At 38.6% G+C, this 21,636-nt stretch overlaps 1 protein-coding gene across 1 annotated transcript in view; it reads right to left on the reverse strand.

The window, feature by feature from the left end:
* Positions 1-21,636, reverse strand: part of LOC102269954 (bifunctional heparan sulfate N-deacetylase/N-sulfotransferase 3) — a 187,791-nt gene that overhangs the window by 42,043 nt on the left and 124,112 nt on the right. Inside the window, exon 7 of the mRNA XM_070372911.1 lies at positions 74-256. Within this exon, the coding sequence (XP_070229012.1) occupies positions 74-256 (183 nt within the window). The remainder of the gene's footprint in view (positions 1-73; positions 257-21,636) is intronic.

Consider the following 21,636-nt stretch of genomic DNA (forward strand, 5'->3'; position numbering starts at 1 on the left):
CAGATTTGTATTAACTCATAGATCATATGTTTGTGGGATTAATTAATTATACCAATTATTGACCCAATCTTACCTGCCAGAGAGGGTCTTTTTGATCAGGAAAGAGCTCAAAATACTTGTGAGCCAGCTGCACTGGAGGCAGAGTCTGAAGTCTCAAGTTGGTCCAGCTCTGCACGAAGTTGGCCAGGTTGACAAATGTGTATAATCCCAGCCGGTCATTCCCGTAGTTAGACAAATGGGTCATGAAAATGCTGATCTGAAAAAGGCAAATGAACTTCAGCATAAACACAGGTTATTTTCACCCTAGGGGGCAGTGCAACCATAGCAATGCTAGTTTTTCTAAAGAACTCTTTGCATAGGGTTTCAGTTCATGAAATGCTTTGGAATTTTGGACATATCTCAGATATTCTCACTGTATTAATGCACTACGGAGGATGTGTTATTAGTAAGACTTGGTGAGCATTTTTTCTGAGGTTTTAATGTATTTCATAACAAAAAATGAGTCCAGCTGCCATAGCCCCTGTTAGTACAACTAGACCAATGCTGAATAACATGTCCTATATGTTCACACATAATGGCTTTCTGATATGTGAACTATTCATAATTTGAGGTAGTAGGAGGGTGGGATTTTGTAATATCAGTCAACTTAATTTGGTTTGTAACATAGTACATAAAATTAATGGACATAAATAATCAATGAGTTGTCATTATTAGCATTAGCTGAAAATCCTCTGGTATGTATTTATCAGAGGCCATAATGACAAAAGACCAGCAACTGAAGTTTTACTAAGATAACTATCAACTATTTTCCATCCATAATACTCTGAAAGTCTTTTCCATATTTATTGAGTCTACTATTTCCAGTATCAAATACCCCGAAGAAAAGTTTTCAATGCTTCAATAGATAAAATAAATTTTTCCTATGCAAGCAGGTGTCCTAGATCAAATCCATAAATTGAAAAAAATATTATAGCAAACATGGGGAACTTTTTATAATGAAATAAATTTGAATTCTGTAGGTTTAATTAGATTGGTAAGGAATATAGAAAGGGCATTTTTATAGCTGTTACTTTAAGAGAATGCAAGTAGTTTTTTTTGGTTAGTGTTGACAAATGGAAATAATTCTGCATGAGATTTTCAATGGCAGTGAAAACCACTGTGACATTTATGCTGCTATAAAAAGATCATAAAAATAATTCATGTGATAATAGTATGCTCCTAAAATTTATAATGTCATATGAATGAATAGTAATAATAGTTATTTTAATCATCATAATAATGAACATAATGGCTTCATTCATTAAGAGACAGAAATACTTAAGAAAATTTATTGAGGTAAAGTGGTAGTGATGAAAATTTTGATATAGAGTATCAGAGAAATATAGTTACTTATTACTATGAATAAAAGGAAACAGTGATATCCTATATTCTATTGAACAAATCACACAGATTTTAACATGAAAAATTTCAAGTATGATCAAGGATGTTTGTGTTTCTATTCATGCTGCCTGACTGTATTTTAAATCTTAGAACTTTTACAGACAAAAATACTTTCAGGGTGATTTTAAATAGCTACCAGCACACCATTGCACTTGTGGAGCTGACTGGTGAGGTTTTTACCATTTAGGGTATTTGGGAAAAATGAGACTTTTAAAACTTAAGCTTCTGGTTATTATGATTTTTTTTTTTTAGTAGTTTCAATTGTTTGACTTTTCCCACCCCCTCCTTTCTTCCTTCAAAATTCATCAAAACAGTAGGCTATTGAGAGACTTACGAAAATCATTCTTAAGTTTGGAAGTTCTTTTCTAATATCTACTATAGGCAGTCTTTCATTATGTGTTTTATATGCCACATTTTTCATTGTAGCCCAATAACAATGGCAAAATATTCCATGTTGCCTTTCTACTAATTTTTTCAGACAATGTAAAAAATATATATGTTAACCTAGCTAGCCACTAATTCAAATTTATTGCTTTATTTTTAGGAAAAATTTATCAAAACAATCTGTGTCTGCATTTCACTTGAACAATATCTGCATTGAACAGAAAATGAAAAACTTAGAGATACTGTGTGGCCTCCTGGCACAAGTGCATTTGACACCCCTTTGAATTTGTTTTCAACCCTGGAGAGCACTTTATGCTGTGACACTCAAACCATAGTGCCACATTTTCACTTGTATTTTTTCTGGTAGAAACAGAAGTGACCCAAAGTGAGTATGCGCTGGTTGTTGACATTGCTTTTGCTGAAACTGAACCTGATGGGCAAGAATTAAGGTTATACTTATAAGGTGTTGAACTTAATCCTGTAAAAGAAAAGCTACTTAACCTCCAACCAGCGAACCTTTCCTAAATGAAAGTTTCCTAGGTTTCAATTCTATTTTTTGTATGTCTACTTTATCATAATGCAAAGTGTACCATTAGTAAAAGGACTGTGTCAAAGTGATGGTTTTGTAATGATTGTCATCTCGTGACACTATTCTCGTCTTTGGACTCGAGCCTGGGATTGGTTTTGTGCTTCATAAAAAGAATATAATTGATCAGGACATAAAGCGGCTCAGTTTCTTTTTAAACTCTTTTCTAGGGGGTAAATCATAGTATTCTTGCCACATATACTGTTGTATATATCTTTTTTTTGATGAACATGTAGCTTCTCCAACTTTTCTTTATTATTTTTTAGTTAGGAAGGGATGCACAACAAGCAACAGGACAGGTGGGAACAGATTATATAAGGAGAAGGTTTTGGTCAAAAATTAGCTTGCTTTCCAAATAGTATTTCTTCTTTTGTCCTGATCTGTGACAACTCTAGTGACTCTACTTCTTGGCAATCCCTCACGTGACAGCAGTGTCTGCACAGACTAGAAAGAAATGAAGGAGTTTGAGAAGGTTGCCATTTCAGGGAAAGTAGATATTAATCTTTTCCTAAAGAAGATGCCTTTGTAATTTTAAGAGTGTTTCAGAACTGAGGGGTTTTGTTTGTTTTGCTTTAAACAAGGATTGAATGTATCAAAATAAGTTATGTTTACTATAGATACAGAATCCAATGAGAAGGAAAATGTCAAAGGAAGTTGCAACTGCATTTCTATAACAGTATTTGCTGTAAGCATACTGCAAGCAATTTTTGTTGTTACTCAAAAGACTGCTTAAAATTCAAATTGTTGGAAATTACCAAAGGCATAAAGTTTATCTGATTAACAGCTGAAAGCAATTTTAGCCCAATTAACATATATTTGTATAGCAAGATACTTATATATAATTTTTTTTTTTTCTGTAAAGGCAAAAGGTGAATGCCAAACATCATATATCCTGGCATTTATGAGAACGAAACAGTTACCAGTTGTCAAACAGTTACCAGTTGTAAAACAGTGACTAAGAGAAAGATATGGGAAGTTTTATCTACACTTTCCAGCCTCAGCCATGTGACTCGGATAAGTTCCAGGCAGAAGAGATGAATGAACTACTACCAAGAAGAATAAGGAGCAAATCATAGGTCTTGGTGCAAACGCAGTTGACAATGCAGTAATTACTCTGTTTTGAGAAGGTCAGGAGGAAGGGAGACAAAATTTAGGTGAAAAGAAAGTATGTTATCAATACTTATATTTGTTATAAGCTATGCCATTTATGGGGCTTCCCAGGTGGCACTAGTGGTAAAGAAACCGGGTGCCAATGCAGGAGACGTAAGAGATGGGGTTTGATCCTTGGGTCGGGAATAGCCCCTGAAGGAGGGCATGGCAACCCACTCCAGTATTCTTGCCTGGTGAGCCCACAGACAGAGGATCCTGGTAGGCTATAGCCCATGAAGTGACTTAGCATGCACGCATGCCATTTATGATGGTGCTGCTTAGTTCAAATCCACCAACTTTCTTATCCTATTTGCCAGATGCTCTGATTGGTTCTATAGAGGTGCAAATATAAATATGATGCTCATTTTTCGCGAGCCTTGTTTGTGAAAAAGTTTAGAGTTCAAGAGGCACAAAAGAGTTTATAATGAAAAAGTCTTACCTCCCACCTCTCTCCTTTAGGCAAGCAGTTCTGTTTTGTTTTGGCATCCTTCCAAATGATCAGAGATTCAAAAGCCTAGCATATATACAAATCACCTAGGAGGTTTATAAATGTTCAGATTGCCAGGCCTTACACTCAGAGATTCTGATTTTCTGGTCTGGAGGGTGGCCTGGTACCTACGTTTAGAGGAGCATCCCCAAGTGTTCAGATGCAGGTGCCACTGGAATATGATTTGAGGAAAACCAGCCAGACCCATTATTTATTCCCACAGAAAATATTTTATTCATTGAAACCATCAGCTTTTCTGTAGTGATTCTTTTTTAATAAGTTTAAAAAACAAACACGATACATTTATGAATATGTTTTGATGTTATGACTTAAAGCTAACCATGACACAAAGAACAACTTGGTGAGTGCCCTTGGCCATGCTTTTGAAGGGCTTCTGCATTGCTGACATATGTGTGGAGATCCACAGAAGACTGATAGAAAGAACTGGTCCACCCGGACACATGCCACTGGTTCCTAAATCTCCTTCCATCCTGTTTTTTGTTTTTAAACCAAAGCAAAATTCTTCTGTTTTGTCATGTACCCCTCAGATGCACATTGCCTTATAATGTCTCTATTTAATAGGCTGCTTTTCATATTCATTTTTACTTTATATCATAGCATTTAAAAGATTTTCTGGAAGAGGACAAGCATAAGGTAATTAACTTCTTTAGGGAAAAAAATACAGAAAACAGTTCATTTCTAGAGGATAGTGATCAAACTGTAGAAGTCTTATTACTAAGAAAATATGAGTTTCACCACTGTCAAGATGGTGCTTCATTCCATGAGGATGTCTGTTTCTGGAAAATAAATTAAAACTTCTGAGGAGAAGGTTCTTCTAATGAGGCCCTGGGCCTAAAGCTCCAATCCCATAGTTTCACACATCAAACCCTCTAATAGTTTCTCATTGCCTTCTGAATTAAATAAAATTCAGGATGCCATCCTAAATTACATCATGATCCCAGGTTACTCTTCCAATCAGCCTGCCTTGCTTACTGCTCCCCAGTGTTCCCCAGACTCACCTACCTCTATGCTTAGTCCATGCAGTTTCTTCTTTAGAAACACTGCCTCACTTTTCCACTTGTCCATCCTGCGTATCCAGAGGGTTACAGCTAATTTTGAGATCTCTCCAGGTAAATGCAGTCTTTCAAAAATTTGAGCCTCAGAGTTGATTACAGTTTAGTCTTTCTGACATTTTCTTAACTCTGACTTGTATTATGCTTTTAAAAAATACTTGTTTTATTTGTGTCTAGATTGTCAGTTCCTTGGGGGCTGGCATGAGGTCTCTTCAACTTTATTTTCTGAACTTCCTGGAGTTTACTACATATAGTATACTCCTTGTGTTGGCACTAATAATCTTACTTAAAAAGCTGGGCAGTCTAGGGTCAGTTATTTTTCTCAGTGCCATTCATTCTGGTAATCCTTTGAAAGTGAAAGTGAAGTAGCTCAGTGGTGTCTGACTCTTTGTGACCCCGTGGACTGTAGCCTACCAGGCTCCTCCATCCATGGGATTCTCCAGGCAAGAATACTGGAGTGGGTTGCCATTTCCTTCTCCAGGGGATCTTCCCAACCCAGGGATCGAACCTGGGTCTCCCACATTGCAGGCAGATGCTTTAACTGCTGAGCTACCAGGGAAGAACTGGTAATCCTTTAGCACCATTCAAATTGTGAGCCTCCTCAAAGATTTATTCTTGTCTCTTCCAGCTTTATCCCCGTTTACTCTGTACTCTTCCCCCGAACTCTGCCCACCCATTCTTCACTTATTTTTTACTGCCCATTCCCTTCTGTTTCCTGTGAAACTTCCTTCCTTCGTAAATTAACGGTATCTTTAGGTCTTTGACTTTAGCCTGCATGGTGGTTAAGAAAGTGGGCTGTACCACATATTGGCTCTTTGATCTTAGCAAGTTATTTAAACTGTCAGTACTTTAATTTACTTATATGAAAGGAAAAAAGGGGATAGAAAAATAGCAACTACCTCACAGGGTTGTTCTGATGATTAAATGTAATAAAACATGTAGGCTACTTACTGTGTGCCTGCATGCTAAGTCGCTTCAGTCGTGTCTGACTCTCTGCAACCTTGTGGACTATAGCCCATCAGGCTCCTGTGTCCATGGGATCCTTCAGGCAAGAATACTGGAGTGGGTTGCCATGCCCTCCTCCAGGGTATCCTTCCAACCCAGGGATCAAACCTGCATCTCTTATGTCTCCTGCATTGGCAGGTGGGCTCTTTACCAGTAGCACCACCTGGGAAACACCAATTGCTTAATATCTGATAGCCATTTGTTATTGTTTTTGTTGTTATATTACTATGGGTTTGGAGGAACATAAATTCTCGTTTATAGCTTCCTTCCAGCAGCTCATCAACCTTATCTATATCTCTAGTTTTTTAATCCCTTCATTTTTTTCTGCATCTGTCAGTGTTCATCTGATTACTTCCTTTACGAGGCAAAATTCTATGGTCAGTAATTTGAACTTCTCTCCCACTATCAGCTCAGATTCCCAACCATCATTTTGCTTTCTATTGTCTGCAGGTCTGAGACTTTCCATCAATTTTCCATTCAGTTTCTCCATTCCCATGTGTGGATGTTCAGCACAGTTAGAGAAAAAATATACAGTGGGAGCTATCCAGGTCACAGAGGCACAGGGTCCAATTTCTATGGAATCCTCTACTGATGTTCGCTTTATTCATTATCTCTTCACTCTTCAGTTACCTTCAGCAGCTATTTCAAACTCTCATTCTTCTCTTAAGGGCTTTTTCTCAGTCTCCACTCTCCCTCATCTACCTAGTTCGTCATCTTGTGATTGATGGAGAAGCAATGGTCATAAGGCAGGAACTCTTTCAACTCCTACCCTCTCTGTAGATACTTGTCTTATAAAATTCCTCCTGACGCCTTCAGTGTCAGACAGAAGTGTTCCATTTTGTTTTCAAGACCCAGTATATCTCCGAGTGCCTTTTACCCCCTTTCAACTCCTAAAATCTCATTCTATCACTTATCCCTCTGTTTCCCTCTATTTTTAATCTGCTCTACTGTTCCTTCCCTAATACCTGAAAACATGCTTGAGGCTCTCTCACCTTAGGCTCTCTCTGGAGCTTTTTTATTTTCTAGACCTTATCCTTCCTAGCCAGGGTCTCTAAAGGAGCAGTGTAATAGGTGCTTTCATATCTCATTTTTGTTCACTTTTTAGTCTTTTGTAATCTGGAGTTTGTTCCCACCATTCCATTGAAAATGCCTTGTCAAAGGTAAGCAACTGCAAACATAATATCTGCGGTCTTAAAAAATCATTGTGTAACTCACACAGGAAACATTTCAGATTCATGGGATACATTCATTAAAGTAACCTTATCGCTTTTTTGCACTGTCTCTTTAACATTTACTCAGTGTGGGTGGTTTCCCCTTATCTCTGGATGAGGCTGGGGCAGGCAGCATGCCCTCCCTAGTTTCTTTAGTGAATAGATAACTCTCATATAGCTTTAAGTTGCTAGCACAGTGTTGATTTACTCGTTTAAATCTCCTTGTTCAGAGAAAAGAAGCAAAACTCCAAGGTTGATGCCATATTAAATCTCCTTTCTCTCAGCTGCAACCTGGTACAGGAGAGGATCTGCCAGAGAGGCTGGGAAGAGAGCCTGATTGATTCTTCTCCAGTGGGTGATTTTATTCTTCATCTTGCTAGCTGACATTTCTTATCCCTTAGTGTTTGGGACATGGACATGAAGGAGGGAAAGGGAGTCAGAGAATTATTCCGTGGTTGACACTGTCATAAAATGGAATATGCTTAAGTCATTCGAGATCTTTGGTGATACCTCTTCCAGGCCCCACCAATGCAGTTTCCTTTATGAGGCTCAGTCTTTAGTGGAGTCCCTTTAAAAGGATTCCCAGATAATATTCCTACTAAGAATTCCACATCTGGGCCCTGAGAGTTAGAGGCCTTTGACCTGACTTTGGAAAAGAAGGCACATTTTTCTTAGGCGTGTGTTCCTCCTCTTTAAGTCCTCTAAAATAACTTCTTTATATATAAGAATCTATAAGTAATACTGTTATGCAATGAGTTATATTTTCTAAAAGTGAATTATTTGAGGAGTTAGGTAAATCAGCTTAAGAACTGGAGTTTTAAAATGTTACATTTCTGAAACTGTCAACCCTTTCAGACAGTAGCAACGACCCAGAACCACATGTAACAGACAATTGTAGCCAACATCTCTCTCATGGTTTAGTTTTATGAGTCATGAGGCAGACTGTAGCCCCAAATGTCTGTTTTCTGCAGGGAAGCCATAGCAAGCTCTCTTATCGTTTCAGTGGCCCTCACTGCAGAGCTGAGATGAGCAGCAGGTCATTCACCCTCTGCTCTCCCGCAGGCAGAAAGTGGTGGGGCCATGCTCACTGCATAGCACAAGTCTCTCCAGAAATCTTCCTCACAAATTCTCCTTCATTTCCGGAAACTTGATCATTTTATCATGGTGGTCCCAGGCACAGCTCACTTTGGTGCTAGTATCTTCCATATTTTTGTGCTGTTTTATGCTAAAAATTATTTTCCTTGACCTTATCACCCTGTCCAGTGGGAGAAAAAAGATGTCACTCATTTTTGAGGCTTAAATTCATTGAGTATTGTTTTTCTACCTGGCTTGTGCCTTGGTCATCATTTAAGAATCTCAAAGGAAAGCTCAGCTGCAGAATAATTTGGCAAAGGGCCCTTAATATTTTGAATTTGGGATCTGATAGATTTTACAGGAAAGCTGGAATGGTAAATCAATTGCTCTCAATTAGGGACAGGTTTCAAAGGTACAGTGATGAGGTCAATGTAATTTAAAGCAATTTAGCCTGGAACATTTTTCTTTTTTATAACATTAATGTCTCTCACTTAATTTTTCTGGCTATACATTCAGAACTGAAAGTTCAGCCCTTTTATTACAAGCTAATGATTGATGATCAATTAACATTTCTGTTAGGTGCCAGAAGTAGTAATTCTATTGGTTTAATGTACTGCCATTACTTCAGCTGCTGAACAAATGTTTACACACACACAAGTGTCTCCAGCTCTCATATCACCAATTTTCAGTGAATTCTGCGTTGTGTACCCTGGGCATGCTGTTCTGATATTGTCTCTGCATCACTCTGAAAGACTCTTACTTATTCAGAGACTAGAAGGACAGCTGTTCTCGTTCTATTAGACTTACAAAGTGACAGGATAATGAATAGTTACAGCTTATCATAAATTTAAAAATGATTAATTAAGAGAAATCCTTATTTAAGCAGCAATGTAGTATAAAAGTTATACTCAGTTTTGCAATGAAATTTCCACCCCCCCCCACCCCCAGCAGAAAACATTTTGCTTCTTAGTTTTCTATGGCATAATGAAGACGTAGAGAGGAGATGAAATTAAACATCCCTTAAGGTGTTTCAATGGAAAAAACCTGACAGAATTTTAAACAAGCTTTCAAAGTAAATGTACCTACATAAAAATTTGATTTTGGCTCATATGTGAATGAATTATTTCTAGGTAATCACAAAGATCAGCTTCATCATCAGGAGATTTTAATTAATTATATTTGCTCATAAAGCTGAATTCACCCTGGGGGCAAAAATAACCATATCAAATAAGTATATTTATTTTGTACAGAAAAGCTAGTTTTTAAAAGCTAGGAACTAATTGCCAAGTTTCTATATATTCAAAGTCATTAAAAATTTTTCTTTTTACTTATTTAAGGCAGTCCCTCTAATAAAGTGATTTGTAAAATGTTGACAGATTTTGGGTCTCCATTTTGCACAGAAATTTAAGTAGAGGGTGAGGACTCAGAGGATAAGAAAGAACAATGCTAAAGAATAAACTGCTGCTGCTGCAGTGCTCAGATGTGTCCAGCTCTTCACGACCCCATGGGCTGTAGCTCGCCAGGCTCCTCTGTCCATGAGATTTTCCAGGCAAGAATACTGGAGTGGGTTGCCAGTTCCTACTGCAGGGGATCTTCCCAACCCAGGGATTAAACCCAGGTCTCCTGCATTGGCAGGCAGATCCTTTACCACAGAGCTACCTGCGAAGGCTCTCTATACCTTCAATGGGAGGAAAAATGCCAGGGCTGGACTGGGCCTACACAGGCCATAGCTTGGTTCTGACAAAAAGAAAAAGGTATTTTAAGAAAGTTTAGCACAATGTAGCATAAGTGAATTAGTTCTTTTCAGGGCTTTGAAGGAGACCAACCAGATACAAGAATCAGCTAAGGTGCTATATGAAACTTAATTAAAACTAAGCTAACTAGAAGGGCTAACTAAAAGAAATGGGTGAGGAGAAGAAATAGAAAGGAATCCAAACTCTTATGAGTTAGCACAGCTCCTACTGCCAAAGATGTTGGCAGTTCGGAGGGTGTCTTTAAACTGTAGTATTAATACTATGTTAGAGGTTTCTAAAAGGTGACTAGGGCATAAAAGATTGTAAATAAACCAAGCATCTATTTTAAAAAGTCTGTAGTAGGAACCCCACATTTGATTTATTTCTTATTATTGCTGTAAGTTATAAGTCCTCTAAAATAACTTATTTACAGGTAAAAGTCTGTAAGTAATACTGTTATGTAATAAGGAGTTATAGTTTCTAAAAGTGAATTATCTGAAGAATTAGGTAAATAAGTTTAAGAAGAAGTGAAGTTTTAAAATGTTTCTTTTCTGAAACTGTCAACCCTTTCACATAGTAGGAGCTACTCAGAACTACACATAAGAGGTACCAGGAGATTTAATGAGGTTATGAAGTTTGAAATGTAGATTCTAATTTCTACTGAGGTCAACAATGTGATTGGATATCATCATTATCATCAGATAGACCTCATACAGATCAGAATTTTGAAAGAATTTTAAGGGTTTTAATAAACAGTTTCATTAAGCACCAATGTCTAGGGAATAGTGCATGCTGAATAAGATAATTTACCTTATTTGGTAGATAACTGGGCAGAGGGGAGGAGGGCAGGCTTCCTTTCCAACCATGAAGGGAATTTTCTGTACTTTTATAAATATGGCTTCCACTTACAGCTTTATTTAAAACTCTACTATGACACTCGTTTGTGTTAGTTTGGTTGAAGCAGTAAACCTCCAGGTATTCAGGTGCTTCGTCTGTAAAGATGGGATGGTAATTATATTTCCCAAAGGTTCAGGCTGCAATGCATGATTTCTTCTTTCTTTGCTTAAACACACAAACTAACACTAGGTGTATTTCTGTTCTTGGATGTGTACATTCTTCCTTTATAAAACTTTATCCATCACTACCAACTTCTGATTATCTCTCTAACCTTATAGCTACCCCTCTGACTTTAGGCCTCACTTCTTTTAAAACCTACTTTGGTTAGGTAATATTGCTTCATGTAAAATTCTAAAGGCATGAGAAGGTATACAGTAAAACTCTTTTTCCTCCTGTCCTTCAGCCACTCAATTCTTTTTTTTTTTTTAATTTTTTTACTTTACAATATTGTATTGGTTTTGCCATACATTGACATGAATCCACCATGGGTGTACATGTGTTCCCCATCCTGAACCCCCCTCCCACCGCCCTCCCCAAAGAAGCCACCAGTATCACTGGTTTGGGTGTTCTTCCAGAAATATTATATGTATACAAAACCATGTATATATGTATATACTCCTCTTCTTTTTTATTTTTAAAACACAAATGGAAGCAAACTGAACACATGGTTTTATTTTATGTCTTGAGTTTTTTAAGCTTAAATCTTGGAAACTGTTCAGCATGTGTGCACAAAGGGACTTCCTCTTTCTTATTGCATAGAGGTGCTATAATTCTGTTGTACGGATTGCTCCAATTTATCCAGTAAGTCCTTGTGATTTTATGATACTATGAATAACCTTGTGTGTGCATCAGTTCACCTTTTTGCAAGTATATCTAAGCATGAATTCTTGCAAGGGCAATTGCTGAAAATAATATGTGCATTTGTAATACTGATAGATATTGCCAAGTTGCCTTTCACAGAGATTGTACTAATTTACACTCCTGCTAGCAATGTGTAAGAGTGAGGCCTTGCTACTTTTGCCTGAACCACTCTAATAACTTCCTGAATGATCTCCTCCCTTTTATTTCTCCCAGCTCTGTTATATCCCAAATGTGCTGTGCTGCGTTTAGTTGCTCAGTCATGTCCCGCTCTTTGCTACTGCATGGGCTGTAGCCTGCCAGGCTCCTCTGTCCATGGAATTCTCCAGGCAAGAATACTGGAGTGGGCTGCCATGCTCTCCTCCAGGGGATCTTCCTGACTCAGGGACAGAACCCAGGTTTCCTGCAATGAAGGCAGATTCTTTACTATCTGAGCCACCAGGGAAGCCCATATCCCATATGCTCGCACCAGAAAAATCTTCCTAAAGCAAAACTCTTTTGCTTAGAAAATAATAATAACTCCATATTTTCTACTAAGTTAAACTCCTTTACCTGGCACTCAGAATCCGTGATGAAGCAGGCCCATATTCCTTCTTGAGTTTTATCTTCCCCCACATACACTCTCTAAGGAGAAAATGGAATTACTCCTTATTCTGCAAATGCTTGTGTTCTAGGGCTAATATCCCTGTCCTCTGTAAAGAATGCTTCTCTACCTATGTGTCTTTCAGGCTAAATTCTATCCACCTTTCAAGGACAGTCTCAAATATTACCTACTTAAAGGTCAAAACTGATTGGTTCTTTGACTTACATTCTTTATTCTGCTAATAGCGTACACTTAGAGTAAATAAGGCCTTTCCCGGTGGCCCAATGGGAAAGAATCTGCCTACAATGCAGGAGATGCAGGAGACATGGGTTCGATCCCTAGGTTGGGAAGATCCCCTGGAAGAGGGCATGGCAACCCACTCCAGTACTCTTGCCTGGGAAATGCCATGGACAGAGGAGCTAGGCGGTCTATGGTCCATGGAGTTGCAAAGAGTAGGACATGACAGAAGCTTCTGAGGGGCAGCAGAATAAATATTTCAACTGTTATCATTGACTTTTGGTTCAGACATAATTCAGACCTTTTTGATTGTGTAGATGCTTAGTTCATGGATGACAAAAAGGAAGAGGTCAGAAGCGGAACCTGGTGCAAAGTTTCCAGGGTGAGTGTTGTTGAGGGTGGTGGCAGGGAACACATACATTGAATGCTCAATGTGGCAGCTCTTATATATTTGTAATCTCATCACTCATAAGGAACTGGATATTATGATCCCCATTTTACAGTCAGACAAACCAGACAGCTAGGAGACAGCTGAGTCAGGATCTAAATTCAGGCCTATCTGGATGCGAAGCCTGGACTCCCTCACACTGCACTACACTGACATATCTGGCAGAGAAGAGCAGCCAGAAATGGCTAATATCTTAAGTTACATTTCTGAAGATGAAGAAAAAAACCCCTACAAAATGCTGATATATGAACATTAGTATAATGACTGGAACCATTCAATGTAAAGCAACCTGTGCTTTGTGGATGTCAGTTTTATTAGAGAACAAGGAGATAAGCAAATCATGTCTAGAGCAGTCTGATTTAGAAGGCAGGGAAAGGTTTACTGTATCTAGCAAGACTTCAGTTCTGTTTTTTAAAATGATATGTGAACAAGAGCTCTATCTGAAAAATGAACTCACCTCTCTGAATAAGTTAACTCTATCTGAAAAATGAACTCATTTGTCTATCGTTGGTCTATCATTCTGTAAACAGAGGATAAATGGGTAGGGGTGTGTGTGTGTGTGTGTGTGGCGCATGTGTGTACACTCTTGAGATTTTGGCTTTCTTGTTGAGTGTCTGTATGTCTTGAAGCTTATCTGTATCAGTGAAAATCTTCCCTATTTATACACAAACTGGTATCACTATAAACTGGGAGGTAAGGCTGCTCAACTTTAGATAAATGTTGGACACATAAAAAATAGAAGCAACAATAATATTAACATTATTATTACTAAATTAAAAAGAAACTATACAAAAATAAGTATTTCTAGAATTAACAGCTTTTTTGGAATTCACAGAAAATGAAGTTAAAAGCCACTTTAATATGAGGCCAAGTAATCATACAGGTGTAGAGTGAGTGAATGCTCAAAATTGTTAGGTTTGTTAACTCTAATTTCAGAATAAACTTGCTATAAACAAGTACACTCATGTAAAAATTAGTTCAGCTAACTTTCCTTGCCTTCCAAAGTTATCATATCTGCTGCTTTTAAATTCTAAATGGTATTAAAAAACCAGTTAATAAGAAGCAACAATATCTTAGAAAGTTTTTGTATCTATAGATCTATATATCTACATACACATATTATATATGGTATACAAATATATAATTTATAATAAATATAATACAATTATTTATCATTTTGATTTACTCTTATACTTATTGACTTTAATTGACAGGATTTATCATTTGAAGTCTTACATATTATGCTAATGTTGGTCGTTGATTTCCTATTAAAGTAAGCTTTTCTTGTTTATAAGTAATTACAATGAATAGAAACTATTACAAATGTTTTAGTCTGCATACATACATGAAGTAAAATCCATTCTAGAATATTCAATAAAAATGATAAAACACCTAAAATATTCCTTGAAATTCAACAGGTATTTACAAATATACTTTAGCATATGCATCTATTTCCATTATATTTTAATGTTCTTTAGAAATGTAATTGAATGGCTATTTCACATTATGTGTTTCTTTAGCATTGTTACTTCTTAAGAAACATAAGGAACCAATAGGATATTTTGGACAGAAATTTGGTGATTCACATTTACTGTCCCTGAAGTCAAGTATACAAGTCTGACTTATTTGTGCCTCATTTCATTAGCCAATTGAGTAAGAATGCAGAAAAAAGATTGATAGAGAAGGTACTTCATGGAAAATGTAAAGGCCTAGGGAGAAGGCAATGGCACCCCACTCCAGTACTCTCGCCTGAAGAATCCCATGGACAGAGGAGCCTGGTAGGCTGCAGTCCATGGGGTCGCTAAGAGTCAGACACGACTGAGCGACTTCACTTTCACTTTTCACTTTCATGCATTGGAGAAGGAAATGGCAACCTACTCCAGTGTTCTTGCCTGGAGAATCCCAGGGACGGGGGAGCCTGGTGGGCTGCCTTCTATGGGGTCGCACAGAGTTGGACACGCCTGAAGCGACCTAGCAGCAGCAGCAGGGATGGTCTGTAACCATTTAACTTCCATGGTCAGAGGGTACAGGTGAGAATGCAGACCACAGTTTATTTCTTTGATATATGTAGAATAAAAGCACATTATACTGATCAGTTATGGACACTTGATATTTTGTATTATTACCCAGTATTATTAATAAGAGTGTGTTAGTTAGGATTATCCAGAGAAATATAACCAACAGGATGTATGTATATGTGTATGTTTGTGTATTGTATATATATATGTGTGTGTGTGTGTGTGTATATATATATATATATATATATATATATATGTATGAGGAGGGCATGGCAACCTAATCCAGTATTCTTGCCTGGAGAATCCATGGACAGAGAAGCCTGGTGGGCTACAGTCCAATAGGGTTGCACAGAGTCATACATAACTAAAGAGACCTAACACTCAGATATATATATATATATATATATATATATATATATATATATAGTAGTTGGGTATGCCAGAATTTCCTCTTCTTCTGGGGAGGTCAGTCTTTTCTGTTCAGGCCTTTAGTGATCAGATGAGACCAACCCATATTACTGAAGGGTAATATGTTTTAGTAAACCTATTAACTTAAATGTTATCCCATCTAAAAAATATCTTCCCAGAAACATCTAGAATAATGTTTTACCAAATATTTGTATGCCTTGGCCTACCATGGAATTTGTAAAATTAGTCATCATAGAGAAGATGAATACTTTTTTTTAAAGGTTTCATTTTCTTTTTCAATAATAAGCGTAGCAAAACAATTCATTAAACTTTTTTTGTGTCACGTGCATTCTCTTTAGAACTAGTTTTATGAGAGGGCTTTGTTAGGAAAGAAGAGGGAGAGAGAGGTGCAAAACTCTAACCAGGACAGAGGTTCTGTGAGTGAGGAGGTGCCTTAGCCACCCTTTGACGACCTTGGGTAACTGTAGGACCTCCCATTTGTGTGAAAGCCTCTGTAGTCTATCCACGTAGACTGAGGCCAAGGCTTCTGGGTCTCCAGACTCAGCCCAGATTCCTTTATCCCAGCCTGACAAACATAGAAGTCAAGATCTGTTGACTTTTGTATCATCAGGCAGCTTAGCCAATGAACAATTAAGAGGATGTGAAAATGCAGTTATTTTAGTTTCAGTTTCAACTGAGGGCCCAAGATAAAAGCCATTGAATCCTAAATTTCAGGGTGAGGGCCTGGACCACTTGTCTTGTATGGGAAGTAGTAACAAATCTTTGACCGTTCACCGTCTTGAGGACTGATTGTTGTTACTAAGGAATTTGATTGGTCTTTGTCCCTGGTTCCTGGGAGGAAAACTCTGAACCCATAAAATTTCCCTAGTGATAGAAGGTCTTTGTTATTCATGGTGAGTCCTAACAGTTTATGCTTTTGAGGTGACTCACAGTGGGCCCTACATAGCTTATGCTAATGCCTCAGAATAGGGATCGGCTACTGCAAGGAGATCCAACGAGTCCATCCTAAAGGAGACCAGTCCTGGGTGTTTATTGGGAGGACTGATGCTGAGGCTGAAACTCCAATACTTTGGCCACCTCATGCGAAGAGTTGACTCATTGGAAAAGACCCTGATGCTGGGAGGGATTGAGGGTAGGAGGAGCAGGGGACGACAGAGGATGAGATGGCTGGATGGCATCACCGACTTGATGCACATGAGTTTGGGTAAACTCCGGGAGTTGGTGATGGACAGGAAGGCCTGGCATGCTGCGATTCATGGGGTCGCAAAGAGTTGGACACGACTGAGCGACTGAACTGAACTGAACTGAGGCCAGAAAGAGCAATCATGTAATTAGAGGATTGGAGCTTTAACCTACATGATATCAAACTGAGCTTCTCTGAAGGAAAGGAGGAAAGAGAGGGCTGGAAATTAAGTTTGCATGTGGCCAGTGATTTAATCAAATATGTTAATGTAATGGAATCCCAATGAAAACCCTGGACGCTGAAGGCCAGTGGTGCCTCTTGGCTGGTGAACACATTGACGTGGCCTGGCCTCACCATGAGGGGCAGAGAAGTGCTGTGTTCTTCCCCAGGCCCTGCGCTCTGTGTATCCTGTATAATAAGACTAGAATCATAATGGCAGTGCTTTCCTGAGGTCTGTGGGCCATTCTAGCAACTTGTGCAACCTGAGGGGATGGGGGAAAGCCTGAATTTGTGACCAGGAGACCTGGGGGATCCCTCAGCCACTTGGGGCTGGCATCTGAGGTAAAGGCAGTTTTCTTGGGAACCAGGACCTTAAACCTGAGAAGTCTGATGCTAATATAAGCAGTTAACATCAGAATTGAATTGAATTACAGTACACTCTTTTTAGGTGGACACAGAATAGGATATGAAAGAGACAAATAGTGAAGTGGTTGAGGGAGTTAGAAAATTAGAAATTTTCTTTAATAAAAATTATTGATGTACCATGAGTACCCTCCTTCTGACTCTTGTGGGGAAGTGGTGCTATTTTTTCATCTTCAGACTAGAGCATCAGGACTACACTGAGAGATTAATATATTTTTTCAGCATTATTTAGGTCAGGGGCCCTAACCATCGGGGCATGGACCAGCACTGGTCTGTGGTCAGTTAGGAACTGGGCTGCATAGCAGGAGACGAGCGAAACCAAAACCAAACACCACCTGCCTCCCATCCTGGTCTGTGGAAAAACTGTCTGCCACAAAACTGGTCCCTGATGCCAAAAAGGCTGGGGACTGCTGATTTATGGAACTGCAAGTGAAAGCTTAGCAGAAGAGACAGCAACTTATAAACAAGAGAAAGTAGTAAAAGTGGGCAAAACTTGGTGATGGATGAGTAAGAATTAACAACAAATGATATTGGAAAAAAGAAGGGAAATAAATGATACCTAGAGCAAGAGGAGCCTTAAGTTAGTAAAAGAATGAACAATGAGTCAAAAGAGGCAAGATAAAGATAGGGAAAAGAAAAAAAATGGAAGAAAATGTTTATGGTTTCATGGTTAAATAGAGTTCAGTTGGTAAAACTGACATGGATAGGCTTTTAGATTACAAAAGAGGCAGTAAGGCACCAATATTTTGGTGGACGTCTTTGAGTACTTTCTGTGAGGCAAGAAAACAATCTGAAATCAAGCCTAAATGTTGGAGCACTGAATTGATGAAGTGAGTCAGTGGGTGTAGAGACATATATACCCGGAAAGGACTGCTGGTAAGATATGGAGTATTATAAGGGCAACGTGAAGTTCTCTGTAGACTTGACGAATGGCCAGGGTTCTAGTTACAGTTTTCAGCTGTCAGTCTTATGAGGGAATGATGGGTCAGAGCATAAGAAATGACAAAACCAGAGGTGACAATGTGGAGGCAAGTGGAGAGGAAGTCACAGAAAGGGATTTCTCAAGAAGGTTACTGAAGATGAACTCAAGGATATCTGCAACTGGTTGGGTGACTATGAAGAGAATTCTTTCAAGGCTCAGAGAGTCAAGGAGAAGTAAAAAATTAGAACAAAAATTGTGCCAAACATTTTGTGAATGCTCTTCCTGAATTGGGAAGAGTGGTGGGAGCATTTAAACAAAAATGACATCTGATAGAAATGTTTAAGTTAGTAGCACACTATCAAAATATTCCATCTCCTTTCTCTTGGAAACATAAATGCTTAAGAGCATGCTGGGCAGCGCTGCTGAGAGCTCTGTTCAATGCTGGTTAGTTCACAGTCCAGCCAGCCATTCCGAGTTATGAATATATATTTAAAAATTCTGAACAAAATGGTGCGTTACTTCCTATATGCTTCATCAGATCTGATTTCTCTTGTAAATATAAGTAGGGATCATTTGCAAAATAACAGAGTAGAATTTCCTGTGCAGACAGATGCTTTTTATATTTATAAAGCTTGAGCTCTTTTTTTTACCTCTTTAATGCTCTGGGAAACTGGAAACTGATATGATTTTTCGTATCGAGTTTAGTTTAACATATGGCAGAGAACTCTCGGAGACGATCTCCAAACGTCGCAGTTAACAGTTTCCAGCCTACACAGGAAGCGGAGCTGTGCTGCTGACGCATTCCTGTTCTATGGGAAGACCACAGAGAACAGCCTAAAGTTAAACCACAGAAACTGTGTGTATACAAAGTGCGGTGTTCAACTGAAACCACAGTAACACACAAAGCTTTGGTTGATGTTTCAATTCTACTTCTACATTGTTCTAGCAAAATATTTCAAGGCATATCAATAACTAAGTAGCTGTTAAGTCTATTCTTGGCTTTTACTTAGACAAACAAAAAACAAGCTCTGAATTTGGATATTGCATATTCTGCATATTCTGAGGGGCCTCAGTTTAGTAATCATGTTTGTAAGTCTTCTACTAGATTCTTAAGTAATTAACAAAAACAAACAAACACCTCATCCATTCAGAGCCCTTGGGGAGGAGTTAGGATGATCTTTGTGCAGAATAGCTTTCAGGTACTATGTTCCTCCTGTATTACAGAATATATGAAAAATAAAATATTAAATATACCAATTATCTCAGCTTTGCATAGAGTCGTATGTTTTGTCAGAAAACTGTTCTATTCTACTGCATAGCTATGCTTTTTGAGTTCTTAGGTGCTTTTTATTAGGTGTTTTTGTTTGCGGGGAGGTGGGGGTGAGTTCCTACTTTCCTTCTCAGCTTTTATTTCCCACTCCCATTGCTCTATCACTGTTTCTCTCATGTTTGTACATAATATGTCCCTTAGGATGAGAAACCAGACTAAGCAGTGTGGCTTCAGATCAGATCAGTCGCTCAGTCGTGTCCGACTCTTTGCGACCCCATGAATCGCAGCACACCAGACCTCCCTGTCCATCACCAACTCCCGGAGTTCACTCAGACTCATGTCCATTGAGTCAGTGATGCCATCCAGCCATCTCATCCTCTGTCGTCCCCTTCTCCTCTTGCCCCCAACCCCTCCCAGCATCAGAGTCTTTTCCAATCAGTCAACTCTTCACATGAGGTGGCCAAAGTACTGGAGTTTCAGCTTCAGCATCATTCCTTCCAACCACAGCCTTGTCTAACTCAATGAAATTAAGCCATGCCCGTGGGGCAACCCAAGATGGGCGGGTCATGGTGGAGAGATCTGACAGAATGTGGTCTGCTGGAGAAGGGAATGGCAAACCATTTCAGTATTCTTGCCTTGAGAACCCCATGAACAGTATGAAAAGCGGTGTGACTTAATTCTGTTTAAAAATGAGGCTCTTCAAGGCTCTGAATATGGGCCAGGGATACTCTATCAAGAAAGCACAATGACAGAGAAAGAATGAAGACTTTTCTCTTACTGTTTCTCTTTGGTCAAATTAGGGAATCTCTTTGAGCCCCAGTTTGCTCATCTATGATGTGTCTCATAGAATTGCTGTTGAGAACTGAATAAGTTAATATACACAAAACCTCATGGAATTGCTGCTAGAATGAAACAGAGTCCCTTATGACAAGCGTGGACTTCCCTGGTGGTTCAGATGGTAAAGAATCCATCTACGATGCAGGAGACACAGGTCTGATTCCTAGGTCAGGAAGATCCCCTCCAGAAGAGCCTGGCAATCCACTCCGGTATTCTTGCCTGGACAATTCCATGGACAGCGACACCTGGCAGGCTACAGTCCATGAGCTCGCAAAGAGTCAGACAGGACTGAGTGACTAACACTTTCACTTTCACAACAAGCATGGTGCCCATGGCCTGGCACAAGGCATCAACAGGTTCCCTTTGTCTCTTTCTCTCCTGTTCAGGGGCCCTTCTGGCTTATCGCCTTGTTCTTGTTGCAGTCCATACAGTTGTGACAGGGAAAAAGCAGAATTACAGAAATATTAGTGTTTCACCACTTATCCTATGGAATTTTACAAGGTGTTAATATTTTAAAATTTGAAGAAAAAGAGACTTTAGATGCTCAAAAAGTATTGTTGAACCAAATCCCCTAATATAATACCTTGACTTAAATAATTTCTATAAATGGTAAGTCATAGTTGAACTGACTTGATCATTTTTTGTTAATAGAAACTCTTGTGTTAGTACTTAAAAGTCAGTGCTTTATCTGTTAAAAAAAGATAATGGAAACTCATTAAAAGAAAAATTATAAAATACAGAAAAGCAGAAAGAAAAAAGTCCCAAATTTCAACGTCCAAAGATCCATTTCTTTTCAGTACTTTTATCTATAGTTTTTTTTTAAGCAAGATTCTGATACCTTATATATAATTTTGAATCCTAGTTATACATAATATAGGGTTTACCTCGTGGCTCAGGCGGTAAAGAATCTGCCTGCAAGGCAGGTTCGATCCCTGGGTTGGGAAAATACCCTGGAGAAGGGAATGGCAATCCACTCCAGTATTCTTGCCTGGAGAATTCCATGGACAGAGGAGGCTGACGTGTGCATGGGGTTGCAGAATCAGACGTGACTGAGCAACTAACATAAATATACATATCTTAACTTCTCATATTATTGCCAAATTATTTGTACACACAAATGTTTAAACCTGCATAATAGCCTAAGTGGACACTATGTAAGCATTTCCTTTC

This window comes from Bos mutus, chromosome 6 (assembly GCF_027580195.1).
Source record: "Bos mutus isolate GX-2022 chromosome 6, NWIPB_WYAK_1.1, whole genome shotgun sequence".
NCBI classification, from domain to species: domain Eukaryota; kingdom Metazoa; phylum Chordata; class Mammalia; order Artiodactyla; family Bovidae; genus Bos; species Bos mutus.